At 44.1% G+C, this 21375-nt stretch overlaps 1 protein-coding gene across 1 annotated transcript in view; it reads left to right on the plus strand.

Annotated features, from left to right (window-relative positions):
* POLA1 (DNA polymerase alpha 1, catalytic subunit) overlaps nucleotides 1-21375 on the plus strand; it is a 1864208-nt gene that overhangs the window by 159190 nt on the left and 1683643 nt on the right. Inside the window, exons 8-12 of the mRNA XM_078657805.1 lie at nucleotides 346-541; nucleotides 1102-1267; nucleotides 1793-1971; nucleotides 4547-4659; nucleotides 8192-8308. Coding sequence (XP_078513931.1) covers nucleotides 346-541; nucleotides 1102-1267; nucleotides 1793-1971; nucleotides 4547-4659; nucleotides 8192-8308 — 771 coding nt within the window. The remainder of the gene's footprint in view (nucleotides 1-345; nucleotides 542-1101; nucleotides 1268-1792; nucleotides 1972-4546; nucleotides 4660-8191; nucleotides 8309-21375) is intronic.

Raw genomic sequence — 21375 nt, forward strand, 5'->3', positions numbered from 1 at the left:
ATTTTGTTTTTAAATGTAATTTTTGTATTTATTGCAAGCTCAAGAAGGCCATGTTTAGGTGACAGCATATTTGCGTTTTTGTGGTATATACCTCCAATTAAAGCTATTGCACCAGTATGCTAAAGCCAAACCTACTGGTTTTGCCAATCCTTGTTCTTGTTTGAGGTTTTATACGTTTTCCCCCCCATCACAAGTACAAACAATCGTGATTTATTCTTCAGGGGTTTGCGTTCTGTTGCAGCCTAATTTTAAGCCTTGGTGTGAAAGTAATTATAGGGTTGTATTAAAATCCTGCATATCCTCTTATTTCTTTGTGTTTCATAAGTTGTTGGCACTTTATTCCAGGTAAATCCTCCTCCTCCTCCTGTTCATGCGAGGAGCACTCCTACTTTTGTGTCAAAGAGTTCTCCATCACCAGTTCCAGTTCCCTACAAACCTTCCAGCGATGCAACCACATCTCCTGCAGTGAAGCAGGAGCTCAGTTCTGTTGCAAGTGCACAAAATGGCGGAGGGCTTCAAGTGAAAATACAGGATACAGCAGGTACAATCTTGCAAATGTTTCAACACAGTAAGTTGCTGTGTATCAACTCGTTTGCCTGTGAAGTACACAGATTTTACATGAAAAACATGTTCTACATTTACACTTACCATGATTCTTACCTTTTAATCTGAAAATCGGACTTGTTTACACGACCCTCCAGGACAAGAGACTTAACTCATGAGGCAGAAAACAGCAAGGCAATATCATATTGAGTTTTTATGAACCTAAAAATACATAAGTTTAGGGTTTATACATTTTAAGGCAATTATTTTACCACATGCTCCCCCTCTTCTATGCCAATTTTGGTTTCCTGACTATTGTTGATTGCAAATTATTGCAACGCAATTTTTTCACCCTATTTTTCACAAACCTCACATTTTTCTGCAATCTATACTTTTCCTTTGCTGTTGAACGTGGCAAATGTGTTAAAACGACAAAAGAGCAAGTTTGTTAAATCCTGTAGCATAAATGTTGCTTTCACCAGTGTGTGTCGTGCCAAACTCTGTTATTGTGGCTGGTGATGGTTTGTGAATTCTATTCCATGTTCTTTCTGCCTACAGATGACGATCAAAACTTGATGGAATTTGAGGATGGAGATTTCGACGATCCCATGGAAGCGGAGAATCAGAAGCCTGCTTTAGAGGCTTGCCTTACGATCAAGGAAGAACTTAAAGAGGGAGAAAGGGGACATGAACAGAAGCCTGTGAAGGAAGAAGCATGTGCCACGTGAGCGACTTTTTTCCGAGCATGCTTACTTGTTTGGTTTAAAACGTTTTTTCTTTTACGTTCTTGAAACGTTCTCAGCCCGGCACACAATCCTAAGCGCGAAAAAATCTTTTTTTTCACTAGCAAACCAGATCCATCCGACTTAACTGATTGTTTATTGTTTAATGCAAAGGCGAACCTTCTGGCTGCTGCATTGTCAATTCTATGTTCCCCATTAACTACTACGTATCATGGTTTTAAGGCACTGTAGTAGTGTTGTGTATGTTCTTATGTAGACCATTGTTCCACAGTGCAGCCTTGTTCCTGCTTGCAACACTCATTCTAGACTGCATTCCTACATTTACTTATATGCTTCAACACATCCAGCCTTGGTCTGTTTTTTTAGTGTGACCTGTTTTTGATTAAAATCGAGCATTATGTGATCCGATTAATAAGAAGCATGTGTTACTACTACCCATAGCTTGCATCTATTAAAGCCAGTTTTCTGCTTCCTTTTTTTTGGGTACCATTCTCCGATGTCGGCAGGATCACGGGGTTACCAGGGGTCTCCTGCTGGAAACAAATGGACGGAGAAGGCAGTGAGTCTGTGGTGACGGATATTCAGGTGGACACCAGCAGTCTTCCCTTGGTGACGGCGGCAGACGGCGAGCAGGTGTTTAGGTTCTACTGGCTGGATGCCTATGAAGACATGTATAGTCAGCCAGGTATGTGAAGCAGGACACTCCTAGTAGACGGGCGTGGATTCCCTTTGCATCGCTGTGCGACCGGTGCAGCACAGTGCGAGGCCTCGGACTAGGAGATCCGTGGAGCACTTGGGTCTATGCATGCTTTTTTTTCTTTCTTTCCTTCGGCACAGTGGAAGAGTATTTACCTGTAGCGCCCTTTTTTCTGGCTGATTGTTCTGGAAATGGCCTGAGATGTTTCACACGGCCTGATAGCTAATGGAAAGTTCTTGTATTTTTTCCATCTCACACCTCACCCAATACCTTTTCGTGCTCCCTGACACCTGCATTGTGTTTTCTCTGGTCAGCCGGTGGTATGTTTTTATTGTGCTTGTCCTGCGTTGTTGTAGCTTGCTCAACGAGAGAGAAAAGGCAACTTTGATCAGTGCCGAAAGAGTGATGTCAAGTTGTTTTAAAGTGTTTTAGTGCTCTCTAGGCAAGGTACTTTTATTTAAATGTTCGTTTTCCCGCCTACCACTCCTTTCTTTATGCGCATGCAAAGCTTTTGGCGCTCCTCTTTCAGATTATTATTCTGTTAAACCCCATTAAGATGCTAAAATAGCTGGAGGACTGCTAGCCATTGTAAATGAGACTTTGGTTATATAATCGCACTGTAAGTATTAGCATAAAAATGTTTTGAACCAGTGAGCTGCCCCCTTGAATGCTCCCCCGTCCAGCGCTTTGAGTAGACCCAAGTGTGGTGTTAAACACTGCACAAACCATCTGTTCATTTGATTTAGGAGCACGTTTCGAGCCCTACTCTGTCACAGTTAGCGTTAAATGTTCTGTTTTATAAAATGTGCTAAATTACTTGATTGGGCGTATTTGTAAGTATTGATACTTGATTTATAAGGGATATAAGTGGTTGGGTAATGCCAGGATCATACAGTGGGGTGACCTGGAATAGCCATAAGCTTTAGGATCCACCGTGGCGAGCATCTTTGCACACAGGCTCTTAAAGTGGGCAGGTGCACATTCATATGCACATTCCAAGTTGCTCCTAGACTAGAACTGCCTGGAGGTTCCGAGATGAAAACCTCCCTCAAAGGCGAGTGAATGTACCAAAGTCAGTGGCCCAAGGGGGTTCGCAGAGAGCATCCTGTGTGTACTGTTTTACATCATCTTTAAATCTAAATACATTTTTGTAATGCTCTTAAGGGTTTTAGCGCCCCCCAAAGTTTAGGTCGTTGAATTGGCACTTCTTGCAGATAGAGAATTGCGCGTCTCAGCCGTGCGGACCCCGAAGGAGTTTCCCCTGGTACTAGATGTGTTGAAGGGAGAGAACAGGCAGGATTGCAGCCAGTTTTGTTTCAACTTTTTTGTTACAGGAAGTGGGATCTTGCGCACTTTTTGTCACAAAGAGCTATACGCTTTCCTTTAAAGTCGGAGCCTCTAGATTCAGGCAGTCAGTGGAGAGCACGAAGAGAGAGGGGAGGTGAAGGAGCGGTCTCGCGCTGCCTTCTGGGGTGTCTGGAATTTATTAATCCCTTGGGCAGATGCTCCACACGTGCACGGTGGGTGTAGTTCAGATGCAACAGTACTAGTCTGATGGCTTTTACTTTCTGTTAAATTCTTCAGTTATATTGGACCAAGTGAAATAATGGACATAAATGAGCGGGAAAATCTCAGATTACCAATTGTGGGACTGGATTGCATCACCTCTGTGTAAACTTTATAGGAGTGCCCAACATGCTAAGGCCAGCAGCTGTTTTAAATGCATGTTTAACATATGTGGTTATGTACCCATAACCCCTAAAACCTGCAGCACTCCGCGCCCCTCCCCCATTTCAGTGGGCCATTTAATTGTGAGAGGAGGGCTCAGTGGACCTGTGTATGAATTCTGTTTTTAATGTCACCCCACCATGATAGAACTTAATCATCATCAGGGACTGCGGAATTTGAGCCTGTAAAATAAAATTGCTTCTCTGAAGCACTTTCAGCGCTTGTGCTTTTTTTCCCACTGCTTTTCCATCTGTTGCCTGATGATTGCTGAATGGTACATAATTTTGAAAAGCTTTCTACTTGACGTTCTGTGAAAGCGGAAGCTGGGGAGCATTACAGACCATGCATCAATCGTACAGTTTTTTGGTAGGTCATGAATATTCATGACACCTTAATTTAGCCTGGAATTGTTCCTTTTAGGTTCTGTCCCATCTCTCTTTACTTTCCCGTCTCCTTTCCTTCCTCACCCTTCCCACCCCCTTTAGAATCTTTGTCGTAGCTCTTTGCTGTGTGCTTGTTGTACAATCTTCCATTGCTTTTTTACATGTAGCTTTTCTTAACTATTTACTCTTTTGCTTGGTGGGTGCTTTACCTTCTGTCACTTTGCTTTCCCCCCTACCGTTGATGCTTATTCATTCTCCCATTATCGTCTACCGTGTCTGTATCTCCGCCCGTCTGTTCTTAGCAAACCTTTTGTACTGTTCATGGCATCCTCCACCTACATCTAGTTTCCATTTTCCAGCACATTTTATGCGATTTGTTTTACATTTGAACCCCTCGCTGTGGTTGGACATAATTGTACTTTTATTTCTTTCTGGCCCTTTGCCACTATTAGGTGTGGTGTATTTGTTTGGCAAAGTTTGGATTGAATCTGCCAAGGCCCATGTGAGTTGCTGCGTGACAGTGAAGAACATTGAACGGACAATTTACGTTTTGCCACGTGAAACAGTAAGTGTCCATTTGTGTACATTTATTTGTTTTCGTCTTGTATTCAATTTTTTCAATTAACAACCATAATTTCCAGGTGATTTTCCTGTACGCCTTTTACAATTGAGGCTATGTGGGCCGCTGTTTTTAGTGATGTAGATTTTTTATATTTTTTATTTAAAGAAATGAGTGGCTGTCCATCCCCCAATTCCGCTCAGTGTGCCCTCTTGTGGCGTTTCACGTTCTCTGATTTTGCTTTTTCCATTGTGGTGGATGCTATCTCCAGTTGCATGGCTAGACTCGGTTCTCCCCAGAACCTCGACCCCAAATCCTCTTAGAAGTCATGCTTGCTCAATGGAAATATTCACTTCCACCACTTTCTATTATCACCAGCTGCTACTGCCCTGGGACCGCCTGTGCTTGCCCATCTGCCTTCACTCATGTCACCGCTGTAGTGAATGTGACTACCTTTGATGTAAAGGAATCCCTTGCCTTTTCTAGAGCGAGCCTTTTAGAGAGATGCCCCATGTTGCATAACTATTAATTTTAACCTTCATTTTATCGTGATTCAGTGTTGCATTGAAGGACAGTTTTCTAACCCATCCTAAAGTGGCCATTTTGGCAAAATTGATGTAGAATGAGATTATGCCTCAAAGTTACTGGGTCGTTGTTCATACTTCGTCACAAAGTCTGCTTTGGGGCAGTATGGATCAAACGGTCTTGGCATGTCTTTGTGGCAGATAGTCTTTTGCTATTGTATGCCACCTAGGGATATCTGGTTGGAAGAACATGAATTTACATTGGGTACTTTGGGCTTCGCATGAACAGGTGTCAAGTGGAACATTTTGTATTAATGGCGGGTTCCTATGAGATGTGGAGGGGGAGAGATGTGGAGGGGGGGAGAGGTAGATGGTGAGAGCATTTTTTTGGGGGGATGGGCCATTGCATTTTGGAATTTTGCAGGAAGATCGTGGGTCTCTAGCAGCAGGTGATCGAGAGTTATAATAGCAAGTGTTGATATTGTGAAGCATGTTTCTACCAAGGTATTCTTGAATCCCTCTCTATTAGAAGACTGTTTCCCATTGCCCAATTGTCGTATGGTTTATCTTTTCTCGTTGCATAATTTCTCCCTCAAATTATTATTAATCTTATGTTTTTAACCCCTTCAGTGCTGCGCGAATTACGCTGCAGTGCGGAAGGGTTTAAAAGCGTATTGGCTCATGACGGAAATGTTCCGTCATCAGCACCGGAGCACCGACGCTGATGACGGAACCGTTCCGTCATGAGCATGGAAGGGGTTAATATATTTTAATGTCTTGAGATTTATAATGCGAACCATCAATCAATCAATCAATCAATCAGCGAATTTGTATAGCGCGCTACTCACCCGTTAGGGTCTCAAGGCGCTGGGGGGAGGGGGAGTTGCTACTGCTCGAACAGCCAGGTCTTGAGTTGTTTCCTGAAGGTGAGATGGTCCTGGGTCAGGCGTAGGTGGGTGGGGAGGGAGTTCCATGTCTTGGCCGCCAGGTAGGTGAAGGATCTTCGGGCGGTGGTTCTGCGAATTCGTGGGACGGTGGCGAGGGTGAGGCTGGCGGATCTGAGCTGGCGGGTGGGTGTGTAGAATGTGAGGCAGCTGTTGAGGTATTTGGGGCCCATGCCGTGAAGAGCCTTGTGTGCGTGGCTGAGGAGTCTGAACGTGATCCTCTTGCTGATGGGGAGCCAGTGCAGGTCTCTCAGATGGGCAGAGATGTGGTAGTGACGGGGGATGTCCAGGATGAGTCGTGCAGAGGCGTTCTGTATCCGTTGGAGTCTTTCCTGGAGTTTGGCTGTGGTACCAGCGTAGAGGGTGTTCCCGTAGTCCCGTCGGCTGGTGACGAGGGCCTGGGTGACCGTCTTCATGGTTTCGGTGGGGATCCACCGGAAGATCTTTCGGAGCATGCGCAGGGTGTTGAAACAGGATGACGAGACGGCGTTGACTTGCTTGGACATCGTGAGGGAGGAGTCCAGGATGAAGCCTAGGTTGCGTGCCTGGTCCGTTGGCTTGGGGCGGTGCCCAGAGCAGGGGGCCACCAGGAGTCGTCCCAGGCAGAGGGGGATGTTCCCAGGATGAGGACTTCCGTCTTGTCTGAGTTCAGTTTCAGACGGCTGAGCTTCATCCATTCCGCGACGTCTTTCATTACTTCCTGGAGGCTGGCTCTAGCGGTGGCGGAGTCGTTGGTGAGGGAGAGGATCAGCTGGGTGTCGTCAGCGTAGGAAATGATGTTTAGGTTATTTTGGCGTGCGATGGCTGCGAGGGGGCTCATGTAGACGTTGAAGAGGGTGGGGCTGAGCGAGGATCCTTGCGGAACGCCGCAGATGACTTCGGTGGCTGCGGATCGGAACGGGGGCAGGCGGACTCTCTGGGTTCTTCCGGCAAGGAACGAGATGATCCACTCCAAGGCCGTTCCTTGGATTCCGGTGTTGCTGAGGCGCTGTATCAGGGTGCGGTGGCATACGGTGTCGAAGGCTGCTGAGAGGTCCGGAGGATGAGGGCAGCTATTTCCCCGTTGTCGAGCAGGGACCAGAAGTCGTCGGTGGCTGCGATGAGGGCGGTTTTGGTGCTGTGGTTTGCTTGGAAACCAGACTGCGAGGGGTCGAGGGACCTGTTTGTCTCAAGGAAGGCGGAGAGTTGTTTGACGGTCTTCTCGATGACTTTGGCAGGAAAAGGGAGGAGCGAGATGGGGCGGAAGTTCTTGAGGTCCGTGGGGTCCGCGGTGGGTTTCTTCAGGAGGGCGCTGAGCTCGGCGTGTTTCCAGCTCTCCGGGAAGGTGGCGGATGCGAAGGAGCTGTTAATGATGTCCCGGAGTTGGGGTGCGATGATGGAGTCGGCTTTGTTGAAGATCTGGTGTGGACAGGGGTCGGTTGGGGAGCCGGAGTGGATGGTGTTCATCGTGCGGGTGGTGTCTTCGATGCAGAGGGTGGTGGTGGGGGGCACCGGTTCGGAGGTTGGGTGCGTGGTCTGTGCGCCGAAGCTGTTGTGTTTGTCGGCGATCTTGCGGTGAAAGAACGATGGAAACCATGGTTTGCTGGAACAATTAACGCAGCTTTTCAAGGCCTGCCAATTAAACTGTACAATAATAGTTCATTGTGCTCTCTTGCAGTCACATAGTTGATGATGTACCTTGAAGGCTTTGCTTGGTTACGTTTAGTGAAATAATTGTCAATAGAGACAACAATGAATACACAGCCTTACCACACACCTCAGATTAATTGTGTCTGTAATAAATGAATCAGATGGAAACAAAAGCCCTTCTGCTGGATTTGTCATTTGTTTTTTGGAAATTCTGAAGAATTCTTCCTATCTCCCACAACATTAGATATGCATCCATCTGTACCCCTTAATGCCAACCCAAGCCTGTGCTTCCACACTGTTTTGGTTCCCTTTGAATTAAAATTTCTATTGTTCGCCAGGTTTGTAGAACATTTACCATGAAGTGGTCTTAGCTATCAAAGAATGTAGTTACATTTGTCCTTTTTTGCTAATGCTGCTTTTTTTTCTCAATTTTTCTGTAAGCAAATGGATCTTACTTCAGGCAAGGACACTGGAGCGCCTATTTCCATGATGAATGTGTACCAGGAGTTCAATGAGCGCATCGCAGATAGATTCAAGCTCATGAAGTTCAAGTCAAAGGTGTGTTTTAGTCTTTCCTCTCCTTGCAACTCCTTTCCATACCTGTTAGTGTCAAGCTGTGGTGCTCTCCTTTTTAGTTGCCTTGTTTGATGAAGCGAACGGTGACACCTCTCCCAAACTGGGAATTGCCAGACTGAAATTGGTTTTCGAAGACTGCAACACTTTACGCTATTGAGAGTCCAGATATAAGAACAGAGTATCAAGACTTCAGTAGTTGTGATGCATTTAAATTGCGCTTTGTAATGTAGAAGTTCTCACCCTTTTTGATTGTGTACAGGGTTAGTTTAGCAGATTTTACTCTCTGTCCTATGTTTTTGTTGATTGTGTACAGGGTTAGTTTAGCAGCTTTTACTCTCTGTCCTATGTTTTTGTGTTTAGGTGTGTAGCATCTGTACCATATGAGGAATGTACATAGGCCTTACATTTAAGTGTTAAACATTCTTAACGGTCTGCTTTTTTTTTGTTGTTTAAAATAGGCAGTGAGTTTTTGATCAGCCCCCTTCAGCCATTGGTTGCTTGGGGTCTGCCCCATTCGACCATTGTTATCCAGACCATGTTAGTCATATCTTGGTTTAGCTTAGTTATTTCTAACTCAGTCATACAACTTCGGGTATTAATTTACCTGTTAGTGCTTACATTGCAAAACATGAGGTGCATTGTTTTCGAGAGCATCAGCAGCCGGCAGTAACCATTTGAATGCAGATGCCATTACGAAACCGAGCCCCCCCTCTTTCCCCGAACCCCTTTTAAAAGCAACACATTTACTCCTTTAAATTATTAGACTTTAATTTTGAGTATTTTTAACAGTCATTTTTAAATGCATTGGCTTTGGAAGTCACCACCTTGTTTAATGTGTATTTTTTGTGAAGACTTTATGGTTCAACATATAGTTTTCACAGTTTAGTATGATGAAAGTGGCAGCCAGGGATCAATGCTCCTCTCTCACGTGGATCTTGGGGTGGTGAAGATCTCTTCTAAAGAAAACCGTTTCTACCACTACCCGTCCCAGCTCCATCATTAGGCCTGGTCTCTTCCCCACAATGTTTCTGCTGCTCTATGGCGCTCATGGGCTCTGTGCCGGCTTATTCAGGACCATAGTTAGTTGCTGTCAAGTCTGCAATCATCATTTGGGTCGGAGCTTATTTTGTGCTTTATTTCAAAATGTTGTGGTGTTTATACTGCATCCTTGTGGCTGATCTTGTCTTACGCTTTTGAAGGACTGGGGTATTTAAGGCCCAGCGGTGCCAGGGGACAACACCTAAAACCTTCGTGGGATACCTGTTCTGGCGCACTAAAGACAGAGACACGGGAGACTTCCTTCGGCGTCAAAGATCAGAGTTTATTACTGCAGGGAAGCAAAAGTCACACGAAGTACAACGGAGTGTAGGTTCTGAGAGTCTAAGAAATAAACAAATGTCCCTAGGGCCCAGGGTGGGGGAAAGAGCTGGCAGCTGATTTCAAGATCCACTAGTCTTCAATAGTATCAACTTTTCAAATTTTACAAAACAAGTAGAACATTTCTGACAATAAAATTTTGTGTAAAAAACATTTCATTTAATATCTCATCAACAAACAAATACAATGTATTTAAGTGCCATTACGAATAAAAATTTTTTATTTAAAAACTGATGTTTCACAGTGACATTTCTTTAAAAGAATTTTTGTACACAAGATCACATAAAAGAACCAATAAGTCGACGCAGCGTTTCGGTATGTTCAAATACCACCTTCTTCAGGACAGTTCTATAGTCAAAGGAAAACATACAGTTATTGATCTTGATTGACAGATTGTTTTTCAACTTTTTTCACATTCTTTATTCACATGAATATGGACCCCTGTTGATTTACTACATCGCATGCATTATCTATGATATCAAAACAGAGGTCTCGTTGACAAACATTTTTTAGGCACTCTACAGGGTGTGCTAGTGGATCTGATCTATTTCAGCTGTGGCCAGTGGTTAGGAGTATTCTTTAACCCGACATATAGTCAGGGGGAAAATTCTTGTGGTTCAATTCAATAGTTACCACAATCTCATGACGGGTGATTCATACTTTAGGGTCATTTACCTTAATCCTAGTGTGTGCTCACGTCTAGGTTTTGCTCAGCTAGACCACCCGAAGTCTTCTTTGGGACCGGGGAAAGACTTTATCTTTGTCTTGCTTCTACCGCTTCCGTAGGTTTACACCCTTTAAAATAATGGTAGAGGCATTCCCTATTAGGTCAAATTCTAGGGTCTCTCTTCTCTATCTTACCCGGTTATTACACAATGGTTGATAATTACCTTCCACGAGTAGACTAATGAATTTTCTTTCTTTCGTTTGGGTTTATCTTGATCAGAGGTATCTTCGTTTGATTTATTCAACGATATGGGGCTATGATATCATAAAGGGTAAAGATAAGGGAAACGACCTTCGTTACACTCCAGGTTGTTTTAGTCTTTTTTATCTTTGACTATATCTACATCACTTTGTAGTTACCTGTGTGATATGCTTTAACAGGTTCTCTGCATACGGAGGAGCCACCGATTGTTTGTACCTTTAAAAACGGATAGCTGTGGACACAAGTTTTAAGAGTTGGTTTAGTGTCCCCTGTCCTATTATCAATAGAGTTTAAGTAGTACAGTATACCCAAGGTTCCTTCAGCACCCTCTTACCTAAGTGATTGATAGCACTTCAACAGATCCAGTCGTGGTTTTGATTCCCACTTATTGATAAAATGGATACTTGTTTTTTGGCCGGTGGTTTTCTACTTCACCATCTGTAATGTAAAATTTAATTATCATTATTGAGGTTTGCAGTATTGTGGTTGTTTTCCTCGTTAGCACCCCCTCATACTGTCCTTGTTTGTGTCAGTGCTCTCTTTGTAATATTACAATGCTCGTATCGATGCACTGTTTACAGTGCATCCAGTCTCTATCTTTACCTAAGTGGCATTTTCATATATATATTCGGCCTCCCTGCTCCTCACGTACGAGGAGCAGGGAGGCCGAATATATCGATACAGGTAAGGAAATACAAACCGCGCGGTCACGCAATCCTGTTCTTTGGCTTAAGAACTTAGATAACATAAACAAGAGGGTACCCCAAAAAAAAGGGGGCTTTTTCTACAATATCCGTTTTTGAAAATGCCACTTAAATTAGAACAGCGGCATAGGTATAAAGAGAGACTGAGCGCACTGTAAACAGTACAGCGATAAGAATACTGCAGCATGGCAAAGAGAGTACTTACTCGAACAAAGGCAGCATGAGCGAGTGCGAATTGAGGTTAATAACAATAACAGTGCAAACCTCAAGAATGATAACAAAAAATCTTTTCACCATCCGTTAATTGTTCACATCCAAACGTTGTACATCCGCACTAAAAAACGCTATCCAACTTAGAACAGCGGTATAGGTAAAGATAGAGACTGGATGCACTGTAAACAGTGCATCGATACGAGCATTGTAATATTACAAAGAGAGCACTGACACAAACAAGGACAGTATGAGGGGGTGCTAACGAGGAAAACAACCACAATACTGCAAACCTCAATAATGATAATTAAATTTTACATTACAGATGGTGAAGTAGAAAACCACCGGCCAAAAAACAAGTATCCATTTTATCAATAAGTGGGAATCAAAACCACGACTGGATCTGTTGAAGTGCTATCAATCACTTAGGTAAGAGGGTGCTGAAGGAACCTTGGGTATACTGTACTACTTAAACTCTATTGATAATAGGACAGGGGACACTAAACCAACTCTTAAAACTTGTGTCCACAGCTATCCGTTTTTAAAGGTACAAACAATCGGTGGCTCCTCCGTATGCAGAGAACCTGTTAAAGCATATCACACAGGTAACTACAAAGTGATGTAGATATAGTCAAAGATAAAAAAGACTAAAACAACCTGGAGTGTAACGAAGGTCGTTTCCCTTATCTTTACCCTTTATGATATCACAGCCCCATATCGTTGAATAAATCAAACGAAGATACCTCTGATCAAGATAAACCCAAACGAAAGAAAGAAAATTCATTAGTCTACTCGTGGAAGGTAATTATCAACCATTGTGTAATAACTGGGTAAGATAGAGAAGAGAGACCCTAGAATTTGACCTAATAGGGAATGCCTCTACCATTATTTTAAAGGGTGTAAACCTACGGAAGCGGTAGAAGCAAGACAAAGATAAAGTCTTTCCCCGGTCCCAAAGAAGACTTCGGGTGGTCTAGCTGAGCAAAACCTAGACGTGAGCACACACTAGGATTAAGGTAAATGACCCTAAAGTATGAATCACCCGTCATGAGATTGTGGTAACTATTGAATTGAACCACAAGAATTTTCCCCCTGACTATATGTCGGGTTAAAGAATACTCCTAACCACTGGCCACAGCTGAAATAGATCAGATCCACTAGCACACCCTGTAGAGTGCCTAAAAAATGTTTGTCAACGAGACCTCTGTTTTGATATCATAGATAATGCATGCGATGTAGTAAATCAACAGGGGTCCATATTCATGTGAATAAAGAATGTGAAAAAAGTTGAAAAACAATCTGTCAATCAAGATCAATAACTGTATGTTTTCCTTTGACTATAGAACTGTCCTGAAGAAGGTGGTATTTGAACATACCGAAACGCTGCGTCGACTTATTGGTTCTTTTATGTGATCTTGTGTACAAAAATTCTTTTAAAGAAATGTCACTGTGAAACATCACAGTTTTTAAATAATTTTTTTTTATTCGTAATGGCACTTAAATACATTGTATTTGTTTGTTGATGAGATATTAAATGAAATGTTTTTTACACAAAATTTTATTGTCAGAAATTTTCTACTTGTTTTGTAAAATTTGAAAAGTTGATACTATTGAAGACTAGTGGATCTTGAAATCAGCTGCCAGCTCTTTCCCCCACCCTGGGCCCTAGGGACATTTGTTTATTTCTTACACTGTTTTCTCCTTGTCCCCTGATGGATTTCTAAGGAGACCTCCTTTTGTTTATATGGTTCTGAGAGTCTGCTTCCTTGCATTTGTGAGTCGCTCTCTTTTATACAAGATTTTGTCATTGCACAATATGTAAGCAAAAGGTTACAGCTCAGTTCCCACAGTAAAATTCAAAAGGATCGCTTTCATGTATTCAGAACCCCGGAACATAATTACATTAACATCACCAGTTCCAACTGTGAAAGCACATCTTGCCACCATTAGGTACATTCCACTTGAGTTGTAAATAGGCAAGAGAAAGAGACGAGAACAGCTGCAAGGAAGTCAGACAACAGGGAACAGAAAATGTGAGGATAATATTGGATGCGTAATCGTAGCTTGAAAGGGCTTGGTCCCAGCACGTGCGAGGCTGAAACAATAGACCGGCACGGCAGAATCACCTTCGAGCGGAGGCAACTGCCTTAGCAGTGTCCTCCCCCTAGTCATAAAAGACGCATGAAAGGAATATGCTTCTACCGTAAAGCTTGGGAACTAGAGGGTCACGATGCGGGCAGTTGCCTGTTCGCTGACTACGTGAGGGCAAGGAACAAAATGGATGCCGTATCGAAAATGGAACCCGAGGGTTCATTGGAGAAACCTGTAAATGAGACAAACTCTTCTGAGTAGCATGACGAAACCGCGTACACTTACTAAACTCGTCATTTACGGTTCATAGATACCACACTCGTCCATATTCGGCGATGCCCAAAACGTCGTAACGATTTTCACGGAACCTCAGACGCTCCTTTTGCCCTCATGTAGGCAAGAACTAGTCGAAGTCGGAGTCAATCTCGATTCTCATCAGATCATTCAGATGTTGTTGGAACATAATTCTATCCATCAATGCCTCTTTGGTAACAGATGGCCTTCTTATACACGTTGTAGCACAAAGGCCACATAAGGCAGGACCACACTGTACACAAAGACAACATGTGAACAGAAACGTCATAACAACCCCTATAACCATCAGAATCTTCCAACCCCAAGTCGACATTAGACCCCAAAACCATCCTAGAAGCATCCAATCTCCCTCGTCCACGTGTATGGACTCCGAGATTTTGTGCAACTTGGAGATGGCTTGATAAACCGTTGGAGCGTTATCAGGTATGAATATGCAGCAGCTCGAATGGATGACCTTGCACACACCACCTCTATCTGCAAGAACAATGTCTAGAACCATACGGTTCTGTAACGTCATAAGCCTATCCGCTTGAAGCTCTGCTGTCAGATTACCAAGGGCGTTTGCAGTTATGTTAGCAGTTGACTCTACTACACGAGTTAACTGTCTCAGATTTCTGCAATTGACCATAGGGCCCCAAAACGGTAGAAAACCCTTGAAGAAGTCCCCTGCTTCTTGACCGGAAGTATCCTCTTTACTAATGACACCTCTGACAACTCTGGTTTTGTGATAGTCGGCAGCAACAGTGAAAGTCGGGGGCAAGAGATTTGCAATATAGCAGGTACCTGAGAAGTCATGAGGTAACCACGTATATGCTCGGTCATAACATACAAAATAGGTACCCTTGGCAGTCAGAAAGACAGGGGAAGAGAGCATCGGTAGAACGTAAGTATCCACACAAGCACTCTTCCCAAGCTGGGCTCTTGGATTTCGGCCACGACCTTGCAGACAAAAGTGGCCTAGGTGAGGTACAATCCAGATTGGAGATGAGCTTTTAAGCTGCCTATCACCCACTGATATACTATACTCAGCCTCACTAAGGTACTTATAGGCCTGCACTTCCTCCTCTGGGATAAGTGAAGCATCAAAAATGTCTCTATCTAGATCAGCAATCGCTGTCGCCAGAGACTTATGGTACGGGCCAGGACCAAAACTTGCTGAGCGTGGCTCTCGATGGGGGTAGGAATCTAGTGCACTACGGAACATGATTTGGAATGCCCGAGCTGACCCTTGGGGGCTGTACGGAAGAACCAAATATGGGATACCCCTGTCCATGGTATGCGGCATTAGCCCACACACCCAACAGTTTGTAGTATTTACCACCAACTGATGCTGATGCAAAAGTTGCACAAAGGAATAGTTTCTAAATTCCGCACGTCTGACTTGTTCATGTTGAGGCAGTAGGTGAAAAGAATGTAGAGAAACAGTGGAGACGAAATTTAGATCATGAGAAGGAGAGGTAGGTAAGGCAGAAGGCAGTAATGATTGAAAACCAAAATATACTCCACCCACCAGCAGCATAGAAACAGTTAGGAACAACATGAAAACCTGTAATAAAAAACATTTTGTTCGAAATGTGCTGTACAATTTAGATCTTTGCGCCGTCTTTTCCTCTAGCTTCGACAGCTTGGAGAACTCCATCCTCTAACAACCGTCTGCAACGTTCTTGACGCACTTCGTTCTGAGTAGCGATTATCAATTCCCAGGAGTTCCCAGAAATCGACAAAAGAAATTGACCTAATGTCAATAACTGCTAAACAGAAAGAAGTACCCGCGCGGCCCTACGGCCAACCCAGATGGCGGGTTTTAATCAGTTAAATAATCAATTTTATATACGTCTCCTAGCTGTTCTGGAAAAGAAATACATACATAATAAAATGTCCACAATGGTCAAGGCAAACTGTGAGGGGGTATTTTGAAATCCAAAAATAATAAAAAATGTATTCATCTTTATTGCGTGTACGAAGAAAGTATCGGCTTCTTCCGGGTCGAGTCTGATCTTCAAACAGTGGATTGGATGGCGAAAGAGTGTTCGATCGTTCAGGCAATTCAGCACTTGAATTCTCCAATGTTGAAGGAAAGGAAGTTGTTTGAGAGGAATCAACAGGGGTGTCAGATAAAACTGAAGTGTTCCCTATGGGCTGAGCTTCGCTAAATGGGACAAAGCGCTGGGGAACGTCCGTTTCAGACGAGGAAAAACCTTTACGTATCCATGTGTCTGCCGGCAGAGGAAGCGGAACCTTCTTGGTGTGGGTGGCATGCACCCAGTGTTTTCGGCCCTCCAGCCGAACCGCCGTCCTTGTGGCTAGTAGCACCTGGAAGGGTCCCACAAATCTCGGCTCAAGGTGACGTTTTCGTCCGAAATTACGGGTGAGGACCCAGTCCCCTGGTTGGAGCCGATGACCAGGACCCTCTGTTTGTGACGGCAGAGCCTCAAAGACCTGTTGATGAATCAAACTCAATTTAGCAGTCAGATCATATAGATAATCAATTAACATTGGATATTCAAGTCTGTTCAATTCTTTAGGCCTCGGAACCCCCCAAATGTTCGCAGGACGGCCGAACACAATCTCATAGGGGCTAAGCCCTACTCGTGAGTGTACAGTAGCCCTGGTCGATAAGAGAGCTGGAGGCAAAGCGTCAGGCCATGATAAACCAGTTGTTGCCTGAATTTTAGCAAGTTTTAGTTTCAGGGTGCCATTGTATCCTTCCACCAAACCCGCTGACTGAGGATGATTAGCACTATGGAATTTCTGGGATATTCCTAAACCACGACACACACTCTTCATCACGCTTCCCACAAACTCACTTCCGTTGTCCGACCATACAATCCGAGGCATGCCGTACCTGGGGAAATACTCTTTGAGCAGAATTTTAGCTGTGGATAGGGCAGTATTATCCTTAAGAGGGTAAGCCTCAATCCATCTGGAGAATGCACAAACCACAACCAGCACATACTTTAAATTATTGCATCTCTCCATGTGGATGAAGTCTAATTGGATAACTTCGAAAGGACATGTAGGAGGGGCAAAATGACCAGGTGGAGTGTGGGTGCCCTTACCGGGATTATGCATCAAACATACCATGCAATTCTTAACCACTCTCTCTGCACATTTAGTAATCCCATCATTCTTCCATACAGGAGACAACAACTTGCATATGCCCTTCGAGTTAATATGTGCTGTGCCATGGGCCATTGTAACAACAGCAAGCACATATGCATCCGGTAACATCCATCTCTGTTTCTCTGACAAATCAACCCAACATCCATCCTCATCTAATTTTCCCGTGCTTTCTTTCCACTTAGTCTTTTCCATTTCAGTGGCCTCATTCTGTATTTCCTTCACACTCTCCACTGTGTCCTCACACATACTAGTTTCTGCTGGCCATCTTACTGAATTCGCAACGTACATTCGATTTGCCAGATCTCTAGCTGTCTCTTTTGCAGTTTCGTCTGCAAACGCATTACCATGACCAACATCATCTGTCACTTTTCGATGCGCACTACATTTAATTATGGCCACCTGCTTAGGCAATGTAAGTGCATCTAAAAGGTCATTCACAAGCTGTCCATGCTGAATCTTTGTACCATGCGACATAAAAAATCCTCTTTCTCTCCACAATCGCCCAAAACTATGCGCCACACCAAAAGCATACTGACTGTCTGTAAACACATTCACCCGCTTTCCTCTAGACAACACACACGCTCTCGTCAAGGCAATCAATTCAGCTGCCCGAGCCGAATTCTGACTCAATCTCGCAGTTTCCACAATAGTACTCAACGTCACTACAGCATACGCAGTCGTCACATCACCATTCGGTAACTTAAAACAGGAACCGTCAACATACAAAGTACCATCGGGATCTACCAATGGAGTATCTTTTAGGTCAATACGACCCTTCGTTTCTTCTTCAGTTCTCAGATAACAGTCATGTGGTGCTACATCACTTGACTCCGTGTTGATCGGCAATAATGTTGCTGGATTCAACACATTACACCTTTTTATCCGTATGTGACTAGCCAGTAACGTCAGCTCATACCCAGACAACCTTGCGCTCGTCAAATGTTGAGTTTTCGTTCGGTTCAAGAGTGTCAACTGCATGCGGAACCATCACGTAAGCATATTATCCATGACCAGACCTGCGGACTGTCGAATGGACGCCGCAGCTGCCTCTGTTGCTCTTAAACAACTCGGCAAAGCTCTAGCTACTGGGTCTAAGGTCGAAGAAAAATATGCGCAGGGACGCTGTTTGTCACCAAATTGTTGCGCCAGAACACTCAACGCACAACCATCCCTCTCGTGAACGTACAGTGTAAACGGCTTACTGTAATGAGGAGTACCTAACACAGGAGCCGAACACAACGCATCACGTAATTCAGAAAAACCTTTTTGACACTCTTCAGTCCATGGCAAAGGAGTCGGAACATTCTTGCACGTGAGAGCTAACAGTGGTTTCGCCAATAGCGAAAAATTTGGGATCCATTGTCTGCAGTATGACGTGATACCTAGAAAGGCACGTACATCTCTCTGAGTTTTTGGCACAGTCATTCGGGTAATCGCTGCAATTCTCTCTGGGGTCAACCTTCTCCCTTCTTTTGACAATAAGTGACCTAAGTAGGTTACTTCTTGGCAACAATATTGCAGCTTGGAAGGTGACACCTTGTGATGTAAGTCACATAAATGCCGCAACAACGATACTGTAGCAGTTCTACAAATATCTTCGGTATCAGCAGCTACCAACAGGTCGTCAACGTACTGAATCAAGGCTGCCCCTGCCGGTAATACAAATGAATCAAGTTGACTTTTAAGGGCTTGACTGTAGATCGACGGGCTCTCACAATAGCCCTGTGGTGCGCGTTTCAGTCTAAAACTGCGACCACCTAATGAGAATCCGAATAGGTCTCTGCTTTCCTCAGCAATCGGGATACTAAAGAAAGCATTCTTTAGGTCAATTACTGTGAACCAGGAGGCAGACGCTGGAATCAGGGTCAACAAAGTCGTGATATCAGGGACCACGGGGAACTGTGGGATCACGATTTTATTCACTTCTCTCAAATCGATTATGAAACGGTACACAGGAGGTTTAGATGGATCAGTTCGTTTTAAAATGGGTAACACAGGACTATTACACACATTTCCCCGAGTTTCTTCAACGACATCCTTTTCGATCAGATCGTGTACAATCGTTAATAGCGCCCGTTCTCCCTCAATGGAGATACGATACTGTGGCATACGTGGCAATCGCACATTTGGTTTCAGCTTGATCATATAAGGTGGGATGTCCAATAGACCCACGTCATTGGGACCTGTGGCCCATAGAGACGCAGGAAGGGAGCTCAATTCCGGTGGGAGTTTATCGATCGACAAGTACATAGGAGAGATTACTCTCCGACCTAATGTAAGCTCCACTCCTTCAGGAGAGCAATACAAAGTCGCGTATAACCGTTTCAGCAAATCCAGACCCGAAAGATTCTCACCACAACCAGTAGATAGAATCAATGGAGCCTCTAGCTCACGAGGGCCAATTGCAAGGGGCAAAGGGCTAGAAACAGGATTGCTAACAGGGGCGCCAGAGAATCCAACGGAAACATTTGTTGAGCCGGACAAAGGTGCGCCAGGGAGTTTCGAATGCATGATGGAACTTTTCGTCGCGCCAGTGTCTAGCAGAAAAGGCTCAACTACGCCATATGTAGCAACTGCGACGTAAGGCCCACGCTGATCAACCGGAACTGATACTACTCCCTCTCTCTGTCGGTGGCTGTCCTAGTAACAATCGTTTACAACAGTCTCATGTTCAACGTAATGGTCGTCCGCGTAATACTGCGCTGATTTATCGGACCTTACATTTCGCTGGTCAAAACAATTATTCGCGTCCGAGGACGTACTAGGGCGCTCAGCCTGATTTTGAAAGGCACCGCGGCCTCTACCTCGAGATGCTTGTTGAGGACCACCACGACCCCCTCGTGCCGACACACCATTAAGGCGGTCACGCAAAGCGGGACAATCATATTTTATATGTCCCTCTCTTCTACAATATGCACACTGGTTATACCCAAGCATAGATCTAAAGTCAGAGGAGTCAGGACGTGACTGTATTCTGGAGGATTGTGATTGTGGTCTATATTGCTGTTGCAAATCAGTGTTATTTGAACGCGGAGGATACGCTTGCTGCAACAAAACCTTCGTTTTCAGCTCCTTCGTTTTCTTATCTACACAATCACTTTCTTCTTTTTCCCTATTCTCATAATATTGAGCCGTCGCTAATATCTGTGCAGTGGTTGAAACAGCCCATGCACTTTCTGAATTCTTCAATTTGTTGCATAGTTCAGGTAACAAATTTAACACGAACTTATCAACAAATAACCGCTGACCTCCCTCAGTGCTCATATCCTGACCACTATGATCGACAAATGCTTCCTCGAACCTAGTAAAGAAGTCCGAGACACTCTCGTCTTTCTTTTGCTTACAAGCTGCTAATTTATCCCAGTTTACCCTCATCGCTGGCATGAGAGTTTTCATAAGTGTAATTATTCTCTGAGGTAGATCCGTAATTAACTGCTCAGGCTTAGCCCCACCAACTTGTCGGCCATCAGCTGCTATTAGTGCAGCCCAGTCACCACCTAACTCATTCGCATGATTTTCCTGGCGAATTTTCGCCCAAACCGGTTGCGGTACAACATTACCGAACAGCATGTCAATGTCGGCAAGGTTCATAATAGTAGCATCTACCAATTGGGACAACTCCTTATAATAACCTGCTGTATTCTTACGTGGATCAGGCAAAGATTGTTTTACCTGCAAGACTTCTGATCGCTTCCATGGGAGGTGTATCCAAACTCTTTGGAAATGTGGAAGAACCACAGGATTAGCATTAGGATCACCTGGCATGTATACTGGCGGAACTTCTCTCATAGGATACTGACCAGGAGCCGCTTTCCAAGTTTCTAAGTCGTCATCATTAAATGACACACGAGAAGGCACTGTGGATCTAAAGGATAACAATCGCTCTAAGGCACGTCGTACATCGCCACCTACAATCATACCGTTCGAAAACTGACTCTGAAGTTCAATCATATCGGGCGGTATGTTATCTAAATTGTCATTATACCATTGTTCCCTCAAAAAGTTACACATTTCTTCGAACACGAATCTCTGTGTCGGCTCATTAAACTGAGAAAACGTCTCAAACCATGCGTGGAGGGTAGTTGGCAGAATGTCTTATCCATCTATGTGCCATTGTCACTAACGTCTCTTTCTCCCTTCCACTAGGGATCTGACTCCGTCTTTGGGGAGTTTCAGAAGTATCGGATGGAAATAACTGACCAGAAAGCGGTGAATAAAGGGTAGCAACAGTGTTAGGGATACGATTACGAACAGAAGGAGAAAGAAGAGCAGGAGCCACAACGTTAGAAGTGAAGGCAGAC

This window comes from Lissotriton helveticus, chromosome 8 (assembly GCF_964261635.1).
Source record: "Lissotriton helveticus chromosome 8, aLisHel1.1, whole genome shotgun sequence".
NCBI classification, from domain to species: domain Eukaryota; kingdom Metazoa; phylum Chordata; class Amphibia; order Caudata; family Salamandridae; genus Lissotriton; species Lissotriton helveticus.